General features: G+C 41.0%; 1 protein-coding gene across 2 annotated transcripts in view; it reads left to right on the forward strand.

Moving 5' to 3' along the window:
* Positions 1-18338, forward strand: part of LARP4B (La ribonucleoprotein 4B) — an 86578-nt gene that overhangs the window by 48796 nt on the left and 19444 nt on the right. For both annotated transcript variants that reach the window (XM_024742715.1, XM_024742714.1), the window contains exons 4-7: positions 1420-1558; positions 1806-1946; positions 14340-14418; positions 15648-15784. In XM_024742715.1, the coding sequence (XP_024598483.1) occupies positions 1420-1558; positions 1806-1946; positions 14340-14418; positions 15648-15784 (496 nt within the window). The remainder of the gene's footprint in view (positions 1-1419; positions 1559-1805; positions 1947-14339; positions 14419-15647; positions 15785-18338) is intronic.

Here is an 18338-nt window from a genome sequence, read left to right on the forward strand (position 1 = left end):
TCGTTTCTGCCTGTTCCCCATGATACTCTGATCGCCTCGTGCTGTACTGGGCACTTAGTGAGAATTTCAGAATTTGTTGGAGAGATGAGTGGATGTGCAGAAGCAGAGACCAGAAATGAGCTGGAAGTTTAGATGTCATTTAAGAAGGGAGCTTGAAGAGTAAGTGCTTCTTGAGAATGATATTCTTGAAGGAGAAGGGGGACCCTATTCTTTGCCCTATCCAGTACTTTACTTAAAAGGACTCCAGATAGGCCCTCACTTAGGTCCCTGGTTTTGTGGGCATGAAGTTTATTGCCCACGCCTCCTCGGTATGAACAGAATGTATTCTGTAGTTTTAATCCACATCAGTCTCTTTGCTCAATTTCAGAAAAACTTTCGCTACAAACTTTAATCGCCCCAGCTAGGGTGAATTTCCTTTTTAGGATTGTTAACCCACATGTTTCCTTCTTGGCTCATCATGATGCCCCTGACCTTGGAGACGGCATCTCTGGGGTCATGCAGTGAGGCTGCTCCCAGTTTGGAGCTCCTGTCTGGCACTACCTGGGGGCTTCTGGGACCTGGAACCTTGTCTCCCTCCCTTTGGAAGCTCTGGCCCCTGCACAGAGGTGTTAAGGCTTATGGTGCCTGGGAAAAGGCAGATCATTTGGCTAGGTTTTGCTCAGGAATCATGGCAGTAGAACTGGAGTTAGTTTGGGGGGCAGCTGTCCCCGGGACATCAACTAACTTTTAGAGTTTGGGAGCCACTCAAGGTTTGTAAGCAGGAGAGGAAAAATCCAGGGGTGGTTGTGGGTTTAGTAGGGTGTGCCAGGGAAGACCTCAGCAATCCCCAAGGCGTGTGAAGGCGTGAGCCAGCCGTGCGGATGTCTGGGAGTGTTCTGGTCAAATGGAGCCGGGCAAGCAGAAGGGCCCGGTGTGTCCAGAACAGCAAGGAGGCCGAGTAACTGGAAATAAGCACAAAGAGTGGCCGCACCAGGCACCCCTCCGCCAGACTTTCATTTTCTGCAGCCTTTACTTCTGTGAGTGTTCGAGCTTTATTTTAACATTTTATCCATTGATATTCAGATTTCTAAATCTGTGAATTGTGTTGGGAATCTGGAACAGAGATGATAATTGGATCACCAGTTATTTATCAGTTACACAGTTGATCAGATATCTCCATGAAGGCAGGGGCTCTTTCAATTCCTGTTTCTAGAGAGCCTTCTACTTAGTAAGAACTTAAAATCTACTGGTGAGTTGAGTTCTGAGTACATCAACTTTTATTACTTTTTCACTTGATTTCATCCTAAACGTACATGTAAATAGGTTCAGCCTTTTCCCCATAAATTCTCTAAGATGGATGTGTTTTAACTCTGAATTAGTAAGTAAAATTGCATTTGATTGAAATTTGGATACAAATGAATATATCACATTTTTTCTTAGGTACCAACGGCCAAGGTTTCAGAGCTAAACCCTAATGCAAAAGTATGGGGGACTCCTGTGTTACACTTGGAAGCAAGTAGTGCAGCGGATGGCAGTGTGAGCGCAGCCTGGGAGGCGACGCCCGGCCGCGGCCAGGAGGGTGAGTGGGTGGGGGCGAGGGGCATCTTTCCTCTTGGCTTCGGCTTTGTTTCCTTGTAGTTCATCTTTGGGAAAGTGTTTGTTAAGATCTGTGTCACGGTTAGTGACAGTATTTAAGAGCAATGAGGTTTCTCACAGTCAAGTTAAAAAGGTCAGGTAACTGCAGGTATAAGTCTTTTGTTTTGTTTTGTTTTAAGAGAAGGCTGTTCTTCTAACCCTGCCTTTTGGGGTGAAATTCTTAATTACAGGATTGGACACCAATGGTGATGGTGACAAAAGTCATGAGAATGCTGCACTGTCAGATTTTCAGGAGTCAGACCAGACAGCCATGAGCACTTTGGGTCTGGACCACTCAGAGTATGAATCACCGCCTGAAAATAGCGAGACGGGTAAAGCTGTTTTATGAATTCATTTTCATATAGAGTATGGGCTTCTTCATGTAACATTTTTAATTCTTTGTTCATTTCTTTTTTGTTTCTTCCCTTGTGGTTTGATGATTTCTTTAGTGTCATGCTTGTGTTCTTTTCTCTCTAGCTTTTGTGTATCTATTGTAGGTTTTTGATTTGTGGTTACCATGGGGTTCCTCATATATGTTAACCTATAACTATGTCTACTTGTTTTAGACTGATAGTCATTTAAGTTCAAACACATTCTAAAAGATCCTTCTTTTTTTACTCCCCTCCCCCACATTTTGTTTTTGATGTCATTTTGTATATTCTTGTTTCTCCCTTAACTGTGTATTGTAGTTATAGTTGCTTTTACAGTTTGTATCCTTATCTACATACTGACTTATTTAAGTAATCTTCATTCCTTGCTATATGTCTGCCTTTCCTAGTGGAATTTTCCCTTTCCAATAGATTCTTAGTTCTTTTCCACTTCAAGAAGACCCTTCAACATTTCTTTTAGTGTAGGTTTAAGTATTGAATTATTTTAGTTTTTTGCTTGTCTGAGACGTTCTTTAATCTCTTCTTCAATTCCGAAGGAGGATAATCTTGCTGTATAGAGTATCCTAGGTTGCAGGTTTTTCCCTTTCAGCACTTTAAGTATATATATCATGTCACTCCCTTCTGGCCTGCAGAGTTTCAGCAGGAAAATCAGCTGATAACCTTATGGGGGTTCTCTTGTATGTGACTCTTTGTTTTTCTCTTGTTGTCTTTAGAATTCTCTCTGTAACCTTTACCATTTTAATTATGATATGTTGTGGTGTGGATCCCTGGGTTCATCTTGTTTGGGATCCTCTGTGCTTCCTGTACCTGGATATCTCTTTACTTCTTCAGCTTTGGGAAGTTTCCAGCCATAATTTCATCAGATACATTTTCTACCCCCTTCTCTCTCTCTCCTCCTTCTGGAACCCCTATAATGTGATTGTTAGTATGCTTGATGTTGTCCCAGAGGTCCCTTAAACTATCCTCATTTCATTTTACTTATTTATTTTTTTGACTGTGTTGGGTCTTCGTTGGTGCACGCGGGCTTTCTCTAGCTGCAGCGAGCAGGGGCTACTCGTTGTTGTGGTGCTCGGGCTTCTCATTGTGGTGGCTTCTCTTGTTGCAGAGCACAAGCTCTAGGCACGCGGGCTTCAGTAGTTGTGGTGCACAGGCTTAGTTGCTCCGCAGCATGTAGGATCTTCCTGGACCAGGGCTCGAACCCGTGTCCCCAGCATTGGCAGGTGGATTCTTAACCACTGTGCCACCAAGGAAGTCCCAAACTATCCTCATTTTAAAAAATTTATTTTTCTCTTTGCTGTTCTTATTGGGTGATTTCCATTATTCTGTCTTCTAGATCACTTATGTGTTCTTCTGTGTCGCCTAGTCTGCTTTCATTCCCTGTACTGTCTTTCTCATTTCAGGTATTGTATTCTTCAGTTCCGACTGGTTCTTTTTTATATTTCCTAGTTTCTCGTTAAAATTCTCACTGTGTTCATCTGTTCCTTTCCCTAGTTCAGTTAACATTCTTATTACTAATGCTTTGAATTTTTTATCTGATAAGTTATTTATCTGTTTCATTAGGGGTTTTTACAGGGTTTTTTCCTTTTCTTTCATTTGAAACATATTCCTCTGTCTTCTCATTTTGTTTAACTTTCTCTGTCTCTATGAAATTAGATGAAACAGGTAACTATCATAGCTGGGGGGGTGTTGGGGGGCCCATGGTGCTGGAACAGAAGCCTTGAGGGTTGGGTTTGAGCTGGTTCCATTCCCTCTAAATGTGTGCAGACCCCCCAACCCCGCAGTGGTTCCTCCACCCTAGTGGAGAGCAGGCCAGAGCCAGAGGGGCTGGAGCGAGCTGGGGTGCACACTAGGTGGTCCCAACACGCCATCAGAGCCCCAGGCCATTTCTAGTCTAATACCTCTGTGCACACATGTACCGACAATGGCCACTCTCGCCCTGTTCAGAGGTTTGTGTGCTTTTAAAAATTCAGCTTGTTAAATCTTTCCCTAAACAATGTGCCTTTCACTGCTTCCTTTGATTCTCCTTTAAACTGACTCTTCTGTTGATGCAGAGGTGAGAGGTTCTGGTCCAGAGGCCTCACAGGGAATGTAAGACCTGAATAGTTCCTGAACGGCAAATCAGATTTAAATAGAAGCGGAAAACTGACTGTAGGGCAAAACGTCGATAAAAGTACAGAGAGGGAGCGTTAATGTTGAAATTGAGAGTCAAACCCAAAAGGAGTTGGCTTTCTGTAAAAGGGATATTTAAAGCTTTTCAGAAGAAGGAAAAGAGGAAGAGAGCAGTTCTCTTTTGGGTTCCAGGGTGTGGACCAGCATAGAAATGGCTGTAGGTAATGGGACACTAATTGCTCGCCTCCGATTTTGTTTCTGCCTTGATCTAAAAGACCAAACAATTTTTAAAACCCCAACAGACCTTAGGGGTAGGCTACACTCTCATTATTGCCAGTTGGATGGGAAAGCTTGAGTGGAAAGAAATAACTCCCTGAAACTGGCTGCCAGCAGTTGAGCAGAGCAAGTTGCCAGCAGTTGAGCATGTTCAGGACCCTGTGTGACTGTCTAGAGACACGCTTGGGTTAGAGAAGGTTACATGACCGAGAAAGTCTGCCCTCCCTTTGTCACCACCAGCTGTGGTGTTATGTACGAGAGGTATGTAATAAGCACCATGTAAGTGTTTGGCATTAAATATTTGTTTATTTTCCTCTTGAAGGGGCCCCACGAAGACCTCATCCACACGGTTTCTCCTTCGGTTGGCAGTGACTGACCTTTGTGGTCACATGCCTGCCTGGACCCTCACTTCCCTCCTCACTCTGCCTGGATTACACAGACCATCATTTCAGTTACTTCCTTGCATCTAACTTCTTCACAGTTGCTTAGCAGATGCCTCCATCTTGTTTAAATATAATTCTCTACCTACTCTGTGTCTGTTCCTGAGCAGATAGACAGATGTGGCTGAAGAAAAAATTATAGCAGTGTGGAATGGTCTCATTTTCCATTCATGGTCTCGGACTAGCGGGGCTGCGTGGCTCCGTGTGCAGCCCAGCTTCTGGACGGCTATTTCACATCTACCAACCTTGGGGTATAGAGCATTAATGAAGCATAATTGATGTACCATAAACATCACATGTTTGGAATACCCTAACCTTTCTATGAGTTTTATTTTCCTTAGTTTAAAGCACAGTATTCAGTGCATTCTAGAATTGACTTGCTGACTCTTCCCTTCCTCACTGATTTCTCTACTGAATTTGATGAGGTGTGTGTACACATGAAAAACCATGACCCAGTCAAGATAACGAAGCTACCTGTGCCCTTCCTCCTGCCCGCTCCCTGCCCCTGCCAACTGCTCATCTGCTTCCTGTCACTGTAGATTAGTTTGGAGTTTTCTAGAATTTTATGTAAATGGAGTTTTATAGTATGTGCTCTTTTTCTCAGGCTTTTTTTACTTACTAATTTTGAGATTCATTCATGTAATAACATTTATGGGCCGTTCCTTTTTATTGCCAAATAGTATTCCAGTTCATCATATACCACTGTTTGTTTTTCTGTTCACCTGCTGATGAATATGTGGGTTGTTTCCAGTTTGAGGCTCTTACAAATAAGGCTGCTATGGACATTTATAAACAAGGGTTTGTATGTACATATGTTTTCATTTCTCTTGGGTAAATACATAGGAATGGAGTAGATACATCATCTATTAGGCATAGGTTTATCTTCACCCTTTGCACTCAGACCTGCAGTGGATCAGAGCTCCAGCAGCTCCATGTCCTCACCGGCACTTGATACGGTCAATCTTTTAATGTTAGCCATTCTAAAAGGTAGGCAGTGGAATCTTATTGTGGTTTTACTTTGTATTTTCCTAATGACTAACGGTGCAAAACATCTTTTCATCTGTGTATGTTTTCTTAGGTGAGGGGTCTGTTCAAGTCTTTTGCCCATGTTTTTACTGGGTTGATTTATTATTGAGTTGAGAGTTCTTTGGACACAAGTCTTTACCAGATATATAACTTGCAAATACATCCTTCCAGTCTGAGGCTTGTCTTTTTGTTCTCCTAACAATATCTTTTGAAAAGCAAAAGTTTAAAATCTTTTATATTGTCCAATTATGGATCTTGCTTTTGGTGTTTTTCCTGCGAAATCCTTATTTAATCCAAGGTTGCAAAGCTTTTCTACTATAAGTTGTATGGTTTTAAATTTTACATTTTTTAGGTCTGTGGCCCATTTTAAGTTAATTTTTGTATGTGGTCTGAGGTGTGAAGCAAAGTTCTTTTTTGTTTTTTTCTCACATGTAGATATGCCACTGTTCCAGTACCATTTGTCAGAAAGACTCTCCTTTCCCCACTGCACTGCCTTTGTGCCTCTGTCAGAATCATTTGTCCCTGAGTATGTCGGTTTGTCTCTGGACTGTCTCTTCTCCATCCATCTCTTGGGACAACAAAACCACGCTGTTTTGCTTACTGTAAATAATTCTTAAAAACAGGTAGTATTAGCCTTCCAGATTTTCAGAGTTATTTTGGCTATTCTAGGTCCTTTTCATTTCCATGCAAATTAGAATGAGCCAGTCAATTTCTGTAGAATGCTGAGATTTTTATTGGGATTTCATTGACTCTGTAGATCAGTTGGAGAAGATTGACATCTTGGCTAGATGTTCGTGACATGGTGTATGTCTCCACTTGTTCAGATCTTCTTTAATCTCTCTTGACTGTATTTTTCAGTTTTCAGCCTACTGGCTTTTCACATCTTTTGTCCAATTTATCCTTAAGTATCTCATATATTTTGGTGCTATTGTAAGTCATTTTTAAAAATTCAATCTGCAACTGTTTGTTACTAGTAGATAGAAATATAATTAATTTTTATAAATTGATATCATACCCTGAAAACTTGTTAAGCTCACTTATTAGTTTTAGAAACTATTTTGTAGATTCTGTTGCATGTTCTATATAGGCTATCGTGTTATCTATGAATAAATTCAGTTTTATTTCCTATCCAATTTGGTGCCTTTTATTCCTTCATCTTGCCTGGTTGCACTGATTAGATCCTTCCTTACAAAGGTGAACAGATGTGGTGAGAGCAAACATCTGACTGATCTTAGGGGGGAAAACATTGTCTTTCACCATTATGTATAATGTTAGTTGTAGTTCTGCATATATGACCTTTATCGGTTAAAGGTACCCTTCTGTTAGGATTTGCTGAGAGTTTTAAAGAGAAATGGTTAAAGAGGAGTTTGTGATACTTTTTTCTTCATCTATGGCAATGACCAAATATTTTTTTTCTTTTTTAGTGTGTTAAGATGAATTACATTGATTTTTTTTTTTTTTTTAATGTTTAACCAACCTTAAATTCCTGGGGTAAGCCTCATTGGGTCAGGATGTAATACATTTCTGATATATTGTTGGATTAGACTGGCCATAATTTTGCTTAGAATTTGTACACTTGTGTTCATGAGGAATATTGCTCTGTAGTTGTATTTTTGATGTTTTCCCTCCTATTAAATTTTTGGGAAGAGTTTATTTCTTCCTTAAATGAAGAATGAAGCCATCTGAGCCTAGAGTATTGATTGTGGGAAAGTTGTCAGCTACAGTTTGTTTTTTTATATAGGGCTACCCAGGTTTATTTCTTCTTGAGAAAGCTTTGGTTACTTATGTACTTTGTTCATTTCATCTGAATTTTCAGTTATTGCATAGAATTGCTCATAATATTCTGTTTATACTTCTAATATCTGTAGAATCTGTAGTCATGTCACATCACTCATTCCTGTTATTGGTAATTTATGTCCTTTCTCCCCTCCTCCCCCTAGTCAATCTGGGTAGAGGTTTGTCGATTATATTCATATCAAAGAACCAGTATTTGGATCATAAGTCAGATCCTATGGTCTCTACCTTTAATTTAAATGTTTAGAACATAAATGTTTACTGTGGTAATTGATATGTTTAGGTTTGAGTCTCTCACCTTGCTATTTGTTTTAGAATAGCTTTAGACTTACAGAAAAATTGAGAAGATTGAGTACAGAGAGTTCCCATAGACGCAGCATTCATTTTCTCCTGTTAACATCTTACATTCGTATGATATATTTGCCACAGTTACTGAACCAGTGTTGGTACGTTTTACCTAATGTCCTTTTTCTGTCCCAGGACACCATGTTACATTTAGTTGATATGTGTTCTTAAGGCTCCTCTTGGCTGTAACAGTTTCTCAGATTTTACTTGTTTTTGATAACCTTGATAGTTTTGAGCAGTACTGGTCATTTATTTTGTATGGTACTGGAATTCATTTGATGTTTTTCTCATCGTGATGGGTTTGAGGGAAGGAATACCACAGAGGTCAAGAGCAGTTTTCATCCCATCATTTTAAGGGTACATACTATCAGCATGATTTATTACGGTTGATGTTGACCTTGACCAGTTGGCTGAAGTAGGTTTGTTATTAGCTTTCTCAACTGTGAAGTTACTCTTTTTTTCCTCCCTCTTTCCATGTGGTGCTCTTTGGAAGGAAGTCAGTGACTGTACCCAACCTACACTTCAGGAATGTCCCCTTCATGAGGGCAGAGAATCTCCATAAATAACTTGGAACTCTTATGCATAGGGATTTGTCTCTTCTCTCTCATTTATTTATTTGTTCAGCCATTGACTTGTATCAGTGTGAACTCATGGGTGTTATTGTATCCATGTGTAAAAATCATCACTTCTTTATTTGATTGCTCCGATGCTCTACCTTTGGCCATTGGAAGCTCTTCTAGTTGGCTCTTCCATCTGACCTTCCCCATCAGTGAAGGGTTTGTTGTTGTTTTGTTCTCGTTCTGGCTGCTCTGGTCCTAGAATCAGCCATTTCTCCAAGGAACCTTGGTTCCTTGTACTGGAAAATGGTATTTTATAAGAAAACAAGCTTCCATACTTATCCATGCAGTTAGCATTTCTGGTATTCTTTATTCCTGTGTGTAAATCCTGATCTCCCTCTCTTGGCCTTAAAGATACTGTGGTGCTCTCTTTTTACCTGCATTATTTCTGATAACTCTATCATCCTTAACTTTGTTCCACTGTTTAAAATCTTGCTGCTTTTAGGGCTTCCCTGGTGGCGCAGTGGTTGAGAGTCCGCCTGCCAATGCAGGGGACACAGGTTCGTGCCCCGGTCTGGGAAGATCCCACATGCCGCGGAACGGCTGGGCCCATGAGCCATGGTCGCTGAGCCTGCACGTCCGGAGCCTGTGCTCCGCAACGGGAGAGGCCACAACAGTGAGAGGCCCGCGTACAGAAAAAAAAAAAAAAAAATCTTGCTGCTTTTAAGATTTTTCTCATTATAGTAGTTTTGAGTATATTGATTATGATGTATCTTAGTCTTAAAGGTAATCTTGTTTCTTGTGGTTGGGGTTTGTTGAGCTTCTTGATCTGTGATTTATAAATGTTTTCATCAAACTTGGAATATCTTGGCTGTAATATCTTCAAATGCTCCTCCCCTACCTTGCCATTTCTTCTCCTACATGATCTCTAGTTATACCTATATTAAGCCCCTCGAAGTGATCCTCTGTCCTTTTTAAAAAAAATCTTATTTCTCTGTTTCATTTTGGAAAGTTTCTCATATCTTCTAGTTCACTAGTCTTCTATACTATCTGATCAGTTGTTAATTTCACAAACTATATTTTTGATATCAGACATTGTAGTTTTCATCTGTACAAATTCTATTTGGGTCTTTTTTTATATTTTTCATGTTTCTACCTAACCTTTGGAGCATGTGGGGTACAGGTAGGATAACCATTACAGTGTCTTTGTCAGTTAATGTTAACATCTGTGCGGGATAGGTTTCTTTACACTCACTGTAATTTTTGGTTGGACTGGTTTTGACTTTGTTAGGTACTTAATATTTTTATATTTCTATAGATATTTTGGTTCTTGTTCCAGGATGCCACAAAGTTACTTGGAAACAAATGGATCCTTTCATATCTTGTTTTATGATTTGTTAGGCATGAGTGGAGCAGTGCTCAGTCTGGGGCTCATTATTTCCCACTTCTGAGGCCAGACCCTTCTCTCCTCTTGCCAGTGTGTTTGGGGCTCTGTGAGCATGAGGTCTTCCAGGCCAGCTGGTGGAGCAGGCACTGTGCAGCAGGATATGTGAGCTCCCTTCTTCCTTTCAAGTGTTTCTTTCCTGGCCGCAGGGAGTCCATCATACCTGTGATGTGCATAGAACACGCACCTGCCTCCAGGGGTTCCCCACGCCTCTGGGCGCCCTCCCAGTGCACTCTGTCCCACGCCCTGAACTCATTGAGCCCGCTGGCTTCCATCTGCTTCCCGCTTCCTGAGCCCAGGCCCACGACCGTTGTGTGTCTTTATCGCTCAGGAGCCGATGCTCTACATCTGGAAAACTTGCTTCACCTATTGTTTATTTATTTTTTTTAAATAAAAAAAAAATACTCATTCGGGCTTCCCTGGTGGCGCAGTGGTTGGGAGTCCGCCTGCTGATGCAGGGGATGCGGGTTCGTGCCCCGGTCTGGGAGGATCCCATGTGCCATGGAGCGGCTGGGCCTGTGGGCCATGGCCGCTGGGCCTGCGCGTCTGGAGCCTGTGCACCCCGACGGGAGAGGCCACGGCGGTGAGAGGCCCACATACCGCAAAAAAAAAAAAACTTATTAAAAACCCACCATATGCCAGATTTACTTAGGACACATCAGTGAATATGATCAATGAAAGCCTTTGCCCTACTGGTGCTTAACATCTTACCGGGCAGAGACAGACTATTCATAATACACATAATAAATAAGTTCATGTTATATAATGTAAGGGTGATAAAACACAGTGGAAAAGACAAATCATGTTAGGGTAGGTTACAGTTTTTTCTAGCTTTATTTAGGTGTAATTGACACATAAAAATTAATTATACTTAAGGTATACAGCAACATGACGGTTTGATATCCACCACTTCACATACTTACCTTTTTTTTTTTTTTTTGGTATGCTGAGAACACAAGATCTACTCTCTTAGCAAATTTCAAGTATACAGTACAGTATTATTAATTATAATCATCATGCTGTACATCAGGTCCCCAGAACTTATTCATCTTATAATTGAAAGTTTGTATCCTTGGATCAACATCTTTCCATTTTCCCACCTCCAGCCCCTGGCAGCCATGGTTCTACCCTCTGGTTCCATGTGTTCAGTTTTTTTAGATTCCACATATAAGTGACATTGTGTAGTTTTTTTGGGTTCTGTCTGACTTATTTCACTTAGCATAATATTCTCCAGATTCATTCATGTTGTTGCAAATGGCAGGATTTTCTTCTTTCTTGTGGAATAATATTCCATTGTGTGTGTGTGTGTGTATACCACATTTTTTTAATCCATTCATCAGTAGACACGTAGGTCGTTTCCACGTCTTGGCTATTGTAAATAATAATCGAGTGAACGTGGAGGTGTAGCCATATCTTTGAGATCCTGATTTCCTTTCCTTTGTATATATGCCCAGTAGTGGGATTGCTGGATTATGTGGTAGTGAGTGCTATTTTTAATTTTATGAGGAACCTCCACACTTTTCCATAGTGTTCCATTAGCTGCACCAATTTACATTCCTACCAATAATACACAGGGGGTCCCTTTTCGTCACATCCTTGCCAACACTTGTTATTAGTTACCTGTTTTTGATAATAACAATTCTAACAGGTGTGAGGTGATCCTCATTGTGGTTTTTGACTTGCACATCCCTAGTGATGAGAGATATTGAACATCTTCTCACGTGCCACTTGGCCATCTGTATGTCTTCTTTGGAAAAATGTCTATTTAGGTCTTTTACCCATTTTTTAATCAGAGTTTTTTTGCTACTGAGTTGTGTGAGTTCCTTATGTTCTGGATATTAACCCTTTATCAGGTACATGATTTGTAAATATTTTCTCCTGTTCAGTAGGTTGCTTTTTCATTTTGTTGATGCTTTCCTTGGCTGTACAAAAGCTTTTAAATGGAATGTAGTATCCCACTTGTTTTTTTTTTTTTTTTTTTTGCTGTATGCGGGCCTCTCACTGCTGTGGCCTCTCCCGTTGCGGAGCACAGGCTCCAGACGCGCAGGCTCAGCGGCCATGGCTCACAGGCCCAGCCGCTCCGCGGCACGTGGGATCCTCCCGGAGCAGGGAACGAACCCGTGTCCCCTGCATCGGCAGGCGGACTCCCAACCACTGCGCCACCGGGGAAGCCCCCCACTTGTTTATTTTTGATTTTCTTGCCTGTGCTTTTGGTGTCATATCCAAAAAAATTGTTGCCAAGACCGATGTTTAGGACATTTTATCCTACATGTTTTTCTGTGGTTTTACGGTTTCAGGTCTTACGTTTAAGTCCTTAATTCATTTTGAGTTGGTTTTTGTATATGATGTAAGATAAGGGTTCCATTTAATTCTTTTGCATGTGGCCATCAGCTTTCCCCACACTGTTTATTAAAGAGACTGTCCTTTTCCCCCTTAAGTATCCTTGGCAGCATTGTTGAAAATCAGTTGATCATAAATATACGGGTTTATTTCTGGGCTCTCAATTCTGTTCCATTGGTCTATATGTCTGTTTTTATGCCAGTACCATACTTTTTTGATTACTATAGCTTTTTAAAGTAGTTTGAAATCAGGAAGTATGATGCTTCCACCTTTGTTCTTCGTTCTCAAGATTGCTTTTGCTATTCAGTGTCTTTGTGTTTCCATACAAATTTTAGGATTGTTTGATGTATTTATGTGAAAAATGCCATTGGAATTTTGATAGGAATTGATTGCATTGAATCTGTAGATTGCTTTGGAAATTTTTACATGGAGATTTTCACAGTAATAATTATTCCAATCCAGGAACATGGGGTAGCTTTTCATTTGTCTTTAATTTCTTTCATCAGTATCTTAAAGTTTTCAGCTTACAGATCTTTCTCCTCCTTGGTTGGATTTATTCCTAGGTATTTAATTCTTTTGGATTCAATTGTGAATGGGATTGTTTTCTTAATTTCTTTTTCGGGTAGTTTGTTGTTAGTGTATAGAAGTACAGTTGGTGGTATGTCACAAGTCACATAGGCTTTCTTCCTTGTCCTGCATTCTTTTTTCTCTTTGTTCCTGTAACTGGCTAATTTCACGTGACCTGTCTTCGAGCTTGCTGATTCTTCCTTCTGCACAATTAGGTCTGCCCGTGCCCTGTGGTTTTCTCCTTTGTGTCACATTCTACCTGTTTACTGTTGACTTGTTTGACTATTGATTGCCTCCCAATAAGAGCAGAGACTGCCTCATTGAGGCTGAGTAAGCAGTTCCACAGCAGTGCCCAGCATGCAGGAGATAGCTAAAGGAAAGACAGGACATATCTGTTCAATGTGAATTTAAATGGTGCTCAGGAGAGGCCTTTCTGGATGAAGGAATGAAATGAGATTGTGGTTTCAACGGCTGTTTCTGATTTTGTCTCATTTGCTCCATTGGTTTTGTTTGTTTTGTTTTGTTTTGTTTTTTGCTGGTGGGGGATGGATTTTGCTAAAGCTCTTTACATAAAACACACACAAGCTCTCTGTCCTTATTTGTCATCAGTGTTCCCACTTTGTCTTTGCTTTTTTGATGGTCTTTAACTTTGACTTTTAAAATACAAGTGTCTCTTGTTAGAAAGTTCTTAATGTATTATTATGCCATGCAAATCTATATAGTAGTGTGCAAAAAAACTTTTAGTTATTTTGATTATTTCCTGTATATTTTATTATATGTTTAGTATCTCGTGTGCTTCTAGGTTACTTGAAAATCCTTTTTGAATTGAGACAAAGCATTAAATAAGCTTATACTTATTTTGTAATAAAAAGCACCTGCTAAACTTTGCTAATAAATCTTACTCCTCAGGGATTTTTTGGCTGCGTTGGGTCTTCGCTGTTGCATGCGAGCTTTCTCTAGTTGCGGTTCATGGGGGCTACTCTTCCTTGCAGTGCACGGGCTTCTCATCGTGGTGGCTTCTCTTGTTGTGGAGCACAGGCCCTAGGTGCTTGGACTTCAGTAGTTGTGGCTCGCAGGCTCAGTAGTTGTGGCTCACGGGCTCTAGAGTTGTGGTGCATGGGCTTAGTTGCTCCGCGGCATGTGGGATCTTCCCGGACCAGGGATCGAACCCATGTCCCCTGCATTGGCAGGTGGATTCCTAACCACTGCACCACCAGGGAAGCCCTCAGGTTATTTTTTGAAACTGTGTTTTTGTTTGGGGGAGAGTGGTTTTTTTTGTTTTGTTTTTCTGCCTCTGCTTGCCTTGTAAAATATCATTTTTCTTATATTCTCTATACATTATGTAGATAAATTACTATGTATATTGAAAACATTAGAATTGCTATACTGAATCATGTGCTTGGTAAATTTAAGCCGTTTTTCCATTGCTTCTCTGTAGGAGGAAATGAATCTCAACCAGAAAGCCAGGAAGACCCCCGGGAAGTACTTAAAAAAACATTGGAATTCTGCTTGTCTAGGTGAGGATGGTAGAGTTTTTCTAGTATCTGATATCTAAGGTGTTGTGCACTGCTACTATGTACAGATGTCATGCTTTACACAGAAGGAGTATCTGTTAACATCTGTGTCTGTAAATCCATCTGTAGGAAGTCGAGATCCCCCCTACCCCCATCCCCAGCCCACGGACTTGGACTCTGATGGTGGAGCCATAGGTGGTCAGCCTCACAGGTTTTAGTCCTGGGTCGTGCTGTTGGTCACTCACTTTATTGCTTTTCCGTCCTCTGCTGCAGAGGGCTGTTGAGGCCAGAGTTGGAGTCACAGCCCCTCTGACAAGTGTTCCAGCCTGAACTGCAAGCACTCCGGGCACCAGCCTTTCTTGGCCTTATCACATTTTTCTTACTTTTTCATTCTCTTAGCTGCGTTTCCTTTCTTTAAGAAGTTGTGTTTCGGGGCTTCCCTGGTGGCGCAGTGGTTGAGAGTCCACCTGCTGATGCAGGAAGCACGGGTTCGTGCCCCGGTCCGGGAAGATCCCACATGCCGCGGAGCGGCTGGGCCCGTGAGCCATGGCCGCTGGGCTTGCGCGTCCGGAGCCTGTGCTCCGCAACGGGAGAGGCCACAACAGTGAGAGGCCCGCGTACCGCAATAAATGAATGAATGAATGAATGAATGAGTGAGTAAATAACAATGTAAAAAAAAGAAGTTGTGTTTCTATTTTTTTGTTTGTTTTGTTTTTTTTGTTTTGCGGTACGCGGGCCTCTCACTGTTGGGGCCTCTCCCGTTGCGGAGCACAGGCTCCGGATGCGCAGGCTCAGCGGCCATGGCTCACGGGCCCAGCCGCTCCGCGACATGTGGGATCCTCCCGGACTGGGGCACGAACCCGTGTACCCTACATCGGCAGGCGGACTCTCAACCACTGTGCCACCAGGGAAGCCCTGTGTTTCTATTTTTAAAAAGCTACTCAAAACACTTTTTAGAGCAAAGATGAGCTATAAATACATTTTTTAAAAGATTTACCTGCTCATTAATTTTGATCATATAAAGTGCAGTACACTTTTACTTTTGCTCTCTCTGCCTCCCCAGATGTCTTTGACAAAATCGACGTAAGGTCAGAGAGATGGCAAATCGCGGGGGGTGGGGGGGGTTGAACTCAGCTCTCACTCCAGGGCAGTACCGTACCACACTCGTGCCTCTTGTGAAGGTTGCTTTTAAAGAAGTTGTGAATTAAAGACAGATTGTCTTCTTTCTCCAGGGAGAACCTTGCTAGTGACATGTACCTTATATCGCAGATGGACAGTGATCAGTACGTGCCAATCACCACGGTAGCTAACCTGGACCACATCAAGAAGCTCAGCACCGACATAGACCTGATTGTCGAAGTGCTGAGATGTAAGTAGACTGCAGCCCAGGCTGCATCGTGCGTGGTCTTGACGGCATTTTTCTTGCCAGTGTGATGCTTAGATTCACAGCCATTCGTGCTAAGGTACCCAGGCCTGGCGTCACAGATGGGCCACTGTAGGTTTTCTAACAGGTGTGTGGTGGTATCTCATTGTAGTTTTAATTTCTGTTTCTTTAGTGCCTGATGACACTGGGCAGTCTTTTCATGTGCTGCCTTTCTGAGCTGTCTGTGCAAATGTCCCACCCCCACCACTTTTTTTTTAATTAGTTTTATTACAGGTGAGATTTAAGGAGTGTGTATTTGTGTGCAATTTGAGATGCACATATCTGTATTTGTCCTTATTGGAGATGTGATTTGCAAATACATTCTCCCAGTCTGTGGCTTCTCTTTTTGTTCTAATAGTGTCTTGAAAAGCAGAGTTTTCAGTTTTTTTATATAGTCCAATTTATTAATTTTTTTCTTTTATGGATCTTGCTTTTGGTATTGTGCCTAAGAAATCTTTGCTTAATTCAGGGTCACAAGGATTTTCTCCTAGAAGTTTTAGTTTTAGGGTTTACATTTTTAGATCTGTGATCTGTTGTCAGCTGATTTTTGTATGTGGTATGAGCTCTCTACCCCCTTGCATGTGAATGTGCTGCTCTTCCAGCCCATTTGTTGAAAACACTCTACTTCTCCACTGCACTGCCTTTGTGCCATCGTGAGAATCATGTATCCCTGTATGTGTGGGTTTCTCTCTGGGCCATATGTCTGTCCTCAATCTATTTTGTCTGTTTTGATGCCATTGCTGCAGTGTCTGGATGGTACTGGCTTTTATAGTACATCTTAAAGTAGTTGCAAAATCTCCAGCTTTGTTTTGGCTCTTCCAAATGCTTGGCATTTCCATGTGAATTTTAGAATCGACATTTTGGTTTTTCAGAAGGTCCTATTGGTATTTTTACTGGGATTACATTAAATCTATAAATCAGTTTGGGGAGTATTGACATTTTAACAGTATTGGGTTTTCTAATTCATGAACATAGGATATCTCTCCATTCATCTAGAAAAATCTTAAAAATTTTTCTCTTGGCAATGTTTTGCAGTTTTCATAGTGCAGGTATTTCGTATCTTACCAGATTTATAACTAAGTATTTCGTATTTGGGCATAAATATTTTTATTTCAATTTCTAGGTGTTCGGTTGCTAGTATGTAGGAATAAAATTTATTTTTGAATATTAATCTTGTATACTTAAACCTTTTGAAACTCACAATCCTAGTTTTTTATGGAAATTGTATCAGATTTTTTACATAGAGCTCAGCTTGAATGAAAGTGAATGAAAAGGTTACCTTCTTACACCCAGTCTGGGTGTATGTAATTTCTATTTCTTGTGTTATTGCTCTGGCTTAAGCCTCCAGTGCTGTGTTGAATAGAAGTGGGGAGAGTCAGCATCCTTGCCTTGGCCCATCTTCTAGTAAGAAAGATGCTAGACATTGGTTTTTTTGTAGGTGAGGAGGTCTTCCTTCTATTCCTAGTTATCTGAGAATTTTTATCAGAAATGAATGTTGGATTTTGTCAAATGCTTCTGCATCTATGAGATAGTTGTGTGGGTTTTTTTTTTGTTTTTTAGTCCATTAATATGGTGAATTACATTGCTTATTTCTTTTGGTAAACCAACCTTGCATTACTGAGAAAAATCCACTTGTCATTCATTTTGTATTCCCATCTTTATATATTGTTAGATTCAATTTGGCAAAATTTGGTAAGAATTTTTATTGTTCATGGGAGATATTGGTCTATAGTTTTCTTGTTTTGTAATGCCTTTGTTTAGTTTGGGTATCAAAGAACTGCTGGCTTCATAGGTTGAATTGGAAAGTACTTTCTTAAGTTCAGAAGAGTTTGTACTACAGAATTGTTATTTTTTTTCTTGACATTTGGTAGGATTCCAGAAACCACATGGGCCTTGAGTTTTCTTTTCTCTCATGGATCCTACTTCCCAAAAGTTAGCTTTGGTACTACGGGATGTTTCCATTTCTGATGTTGGTAATATATGTCTTTGTGGTGGTACACAGTTCTGAGCCCTGATTTTGATCCTGCTGTGCTATGACCTGAGTCTGCATGTGATAGAATTTCATAGAGTGACACCAAAAAACAAAACCTAACAAAAGGAGATAAGGCAAAAGCTGGTGAGACCTGAATTGGGCCTGTCCCCGTGCTGGCAGCGTTGACCCTTGTTTCGATGGTGGATTGTGGTCGTGTAAGATCCATCGTTAGGGAAGGCTGAGTGAAGGGTGCTTGACAACTTCTGTGAGTTCAAAATTAAGTCGTAAGGAGACAGGAAAGTGTCTCGTTTTGGGGACTTGTAGAAAGAGAAAGTCTTTAGCCCTGCATTGTGACCGACTTGGAGTTGTTTGAGCTATGGAGAACCTGTGTCATAGCATTACCTCTGTTACAGCTCCCACAGGGCTCCCCAGAGCCCCTAATTGTAATGTGCAAGATTGGTCTAAAACCTTTTGATAGCTTGTGTTAAGCTATCAAGACTTTTGACAGTTTTCCCATTGTATACGGCT

Source organism: Neophocaena asiaeorientalis, unplaced genomic scaffold (genome assembly GCF_003031525.2).
Source record: "Neophocaena asiaeorientalis asiaeorientalis breed wild unplaced genomic scaffold, Neophocaena_asiaeorientalis_V1.1 scaffold155, whole genome shotgun sequence".
Taxonomy (NCBI): domain Eukaryota; kingdom Metazoa; phylum Chordata; class Mammalia; order Artiodactyla; family Phocoenidae; genus Neophocaena; species Neophocaena asiaeorientalis.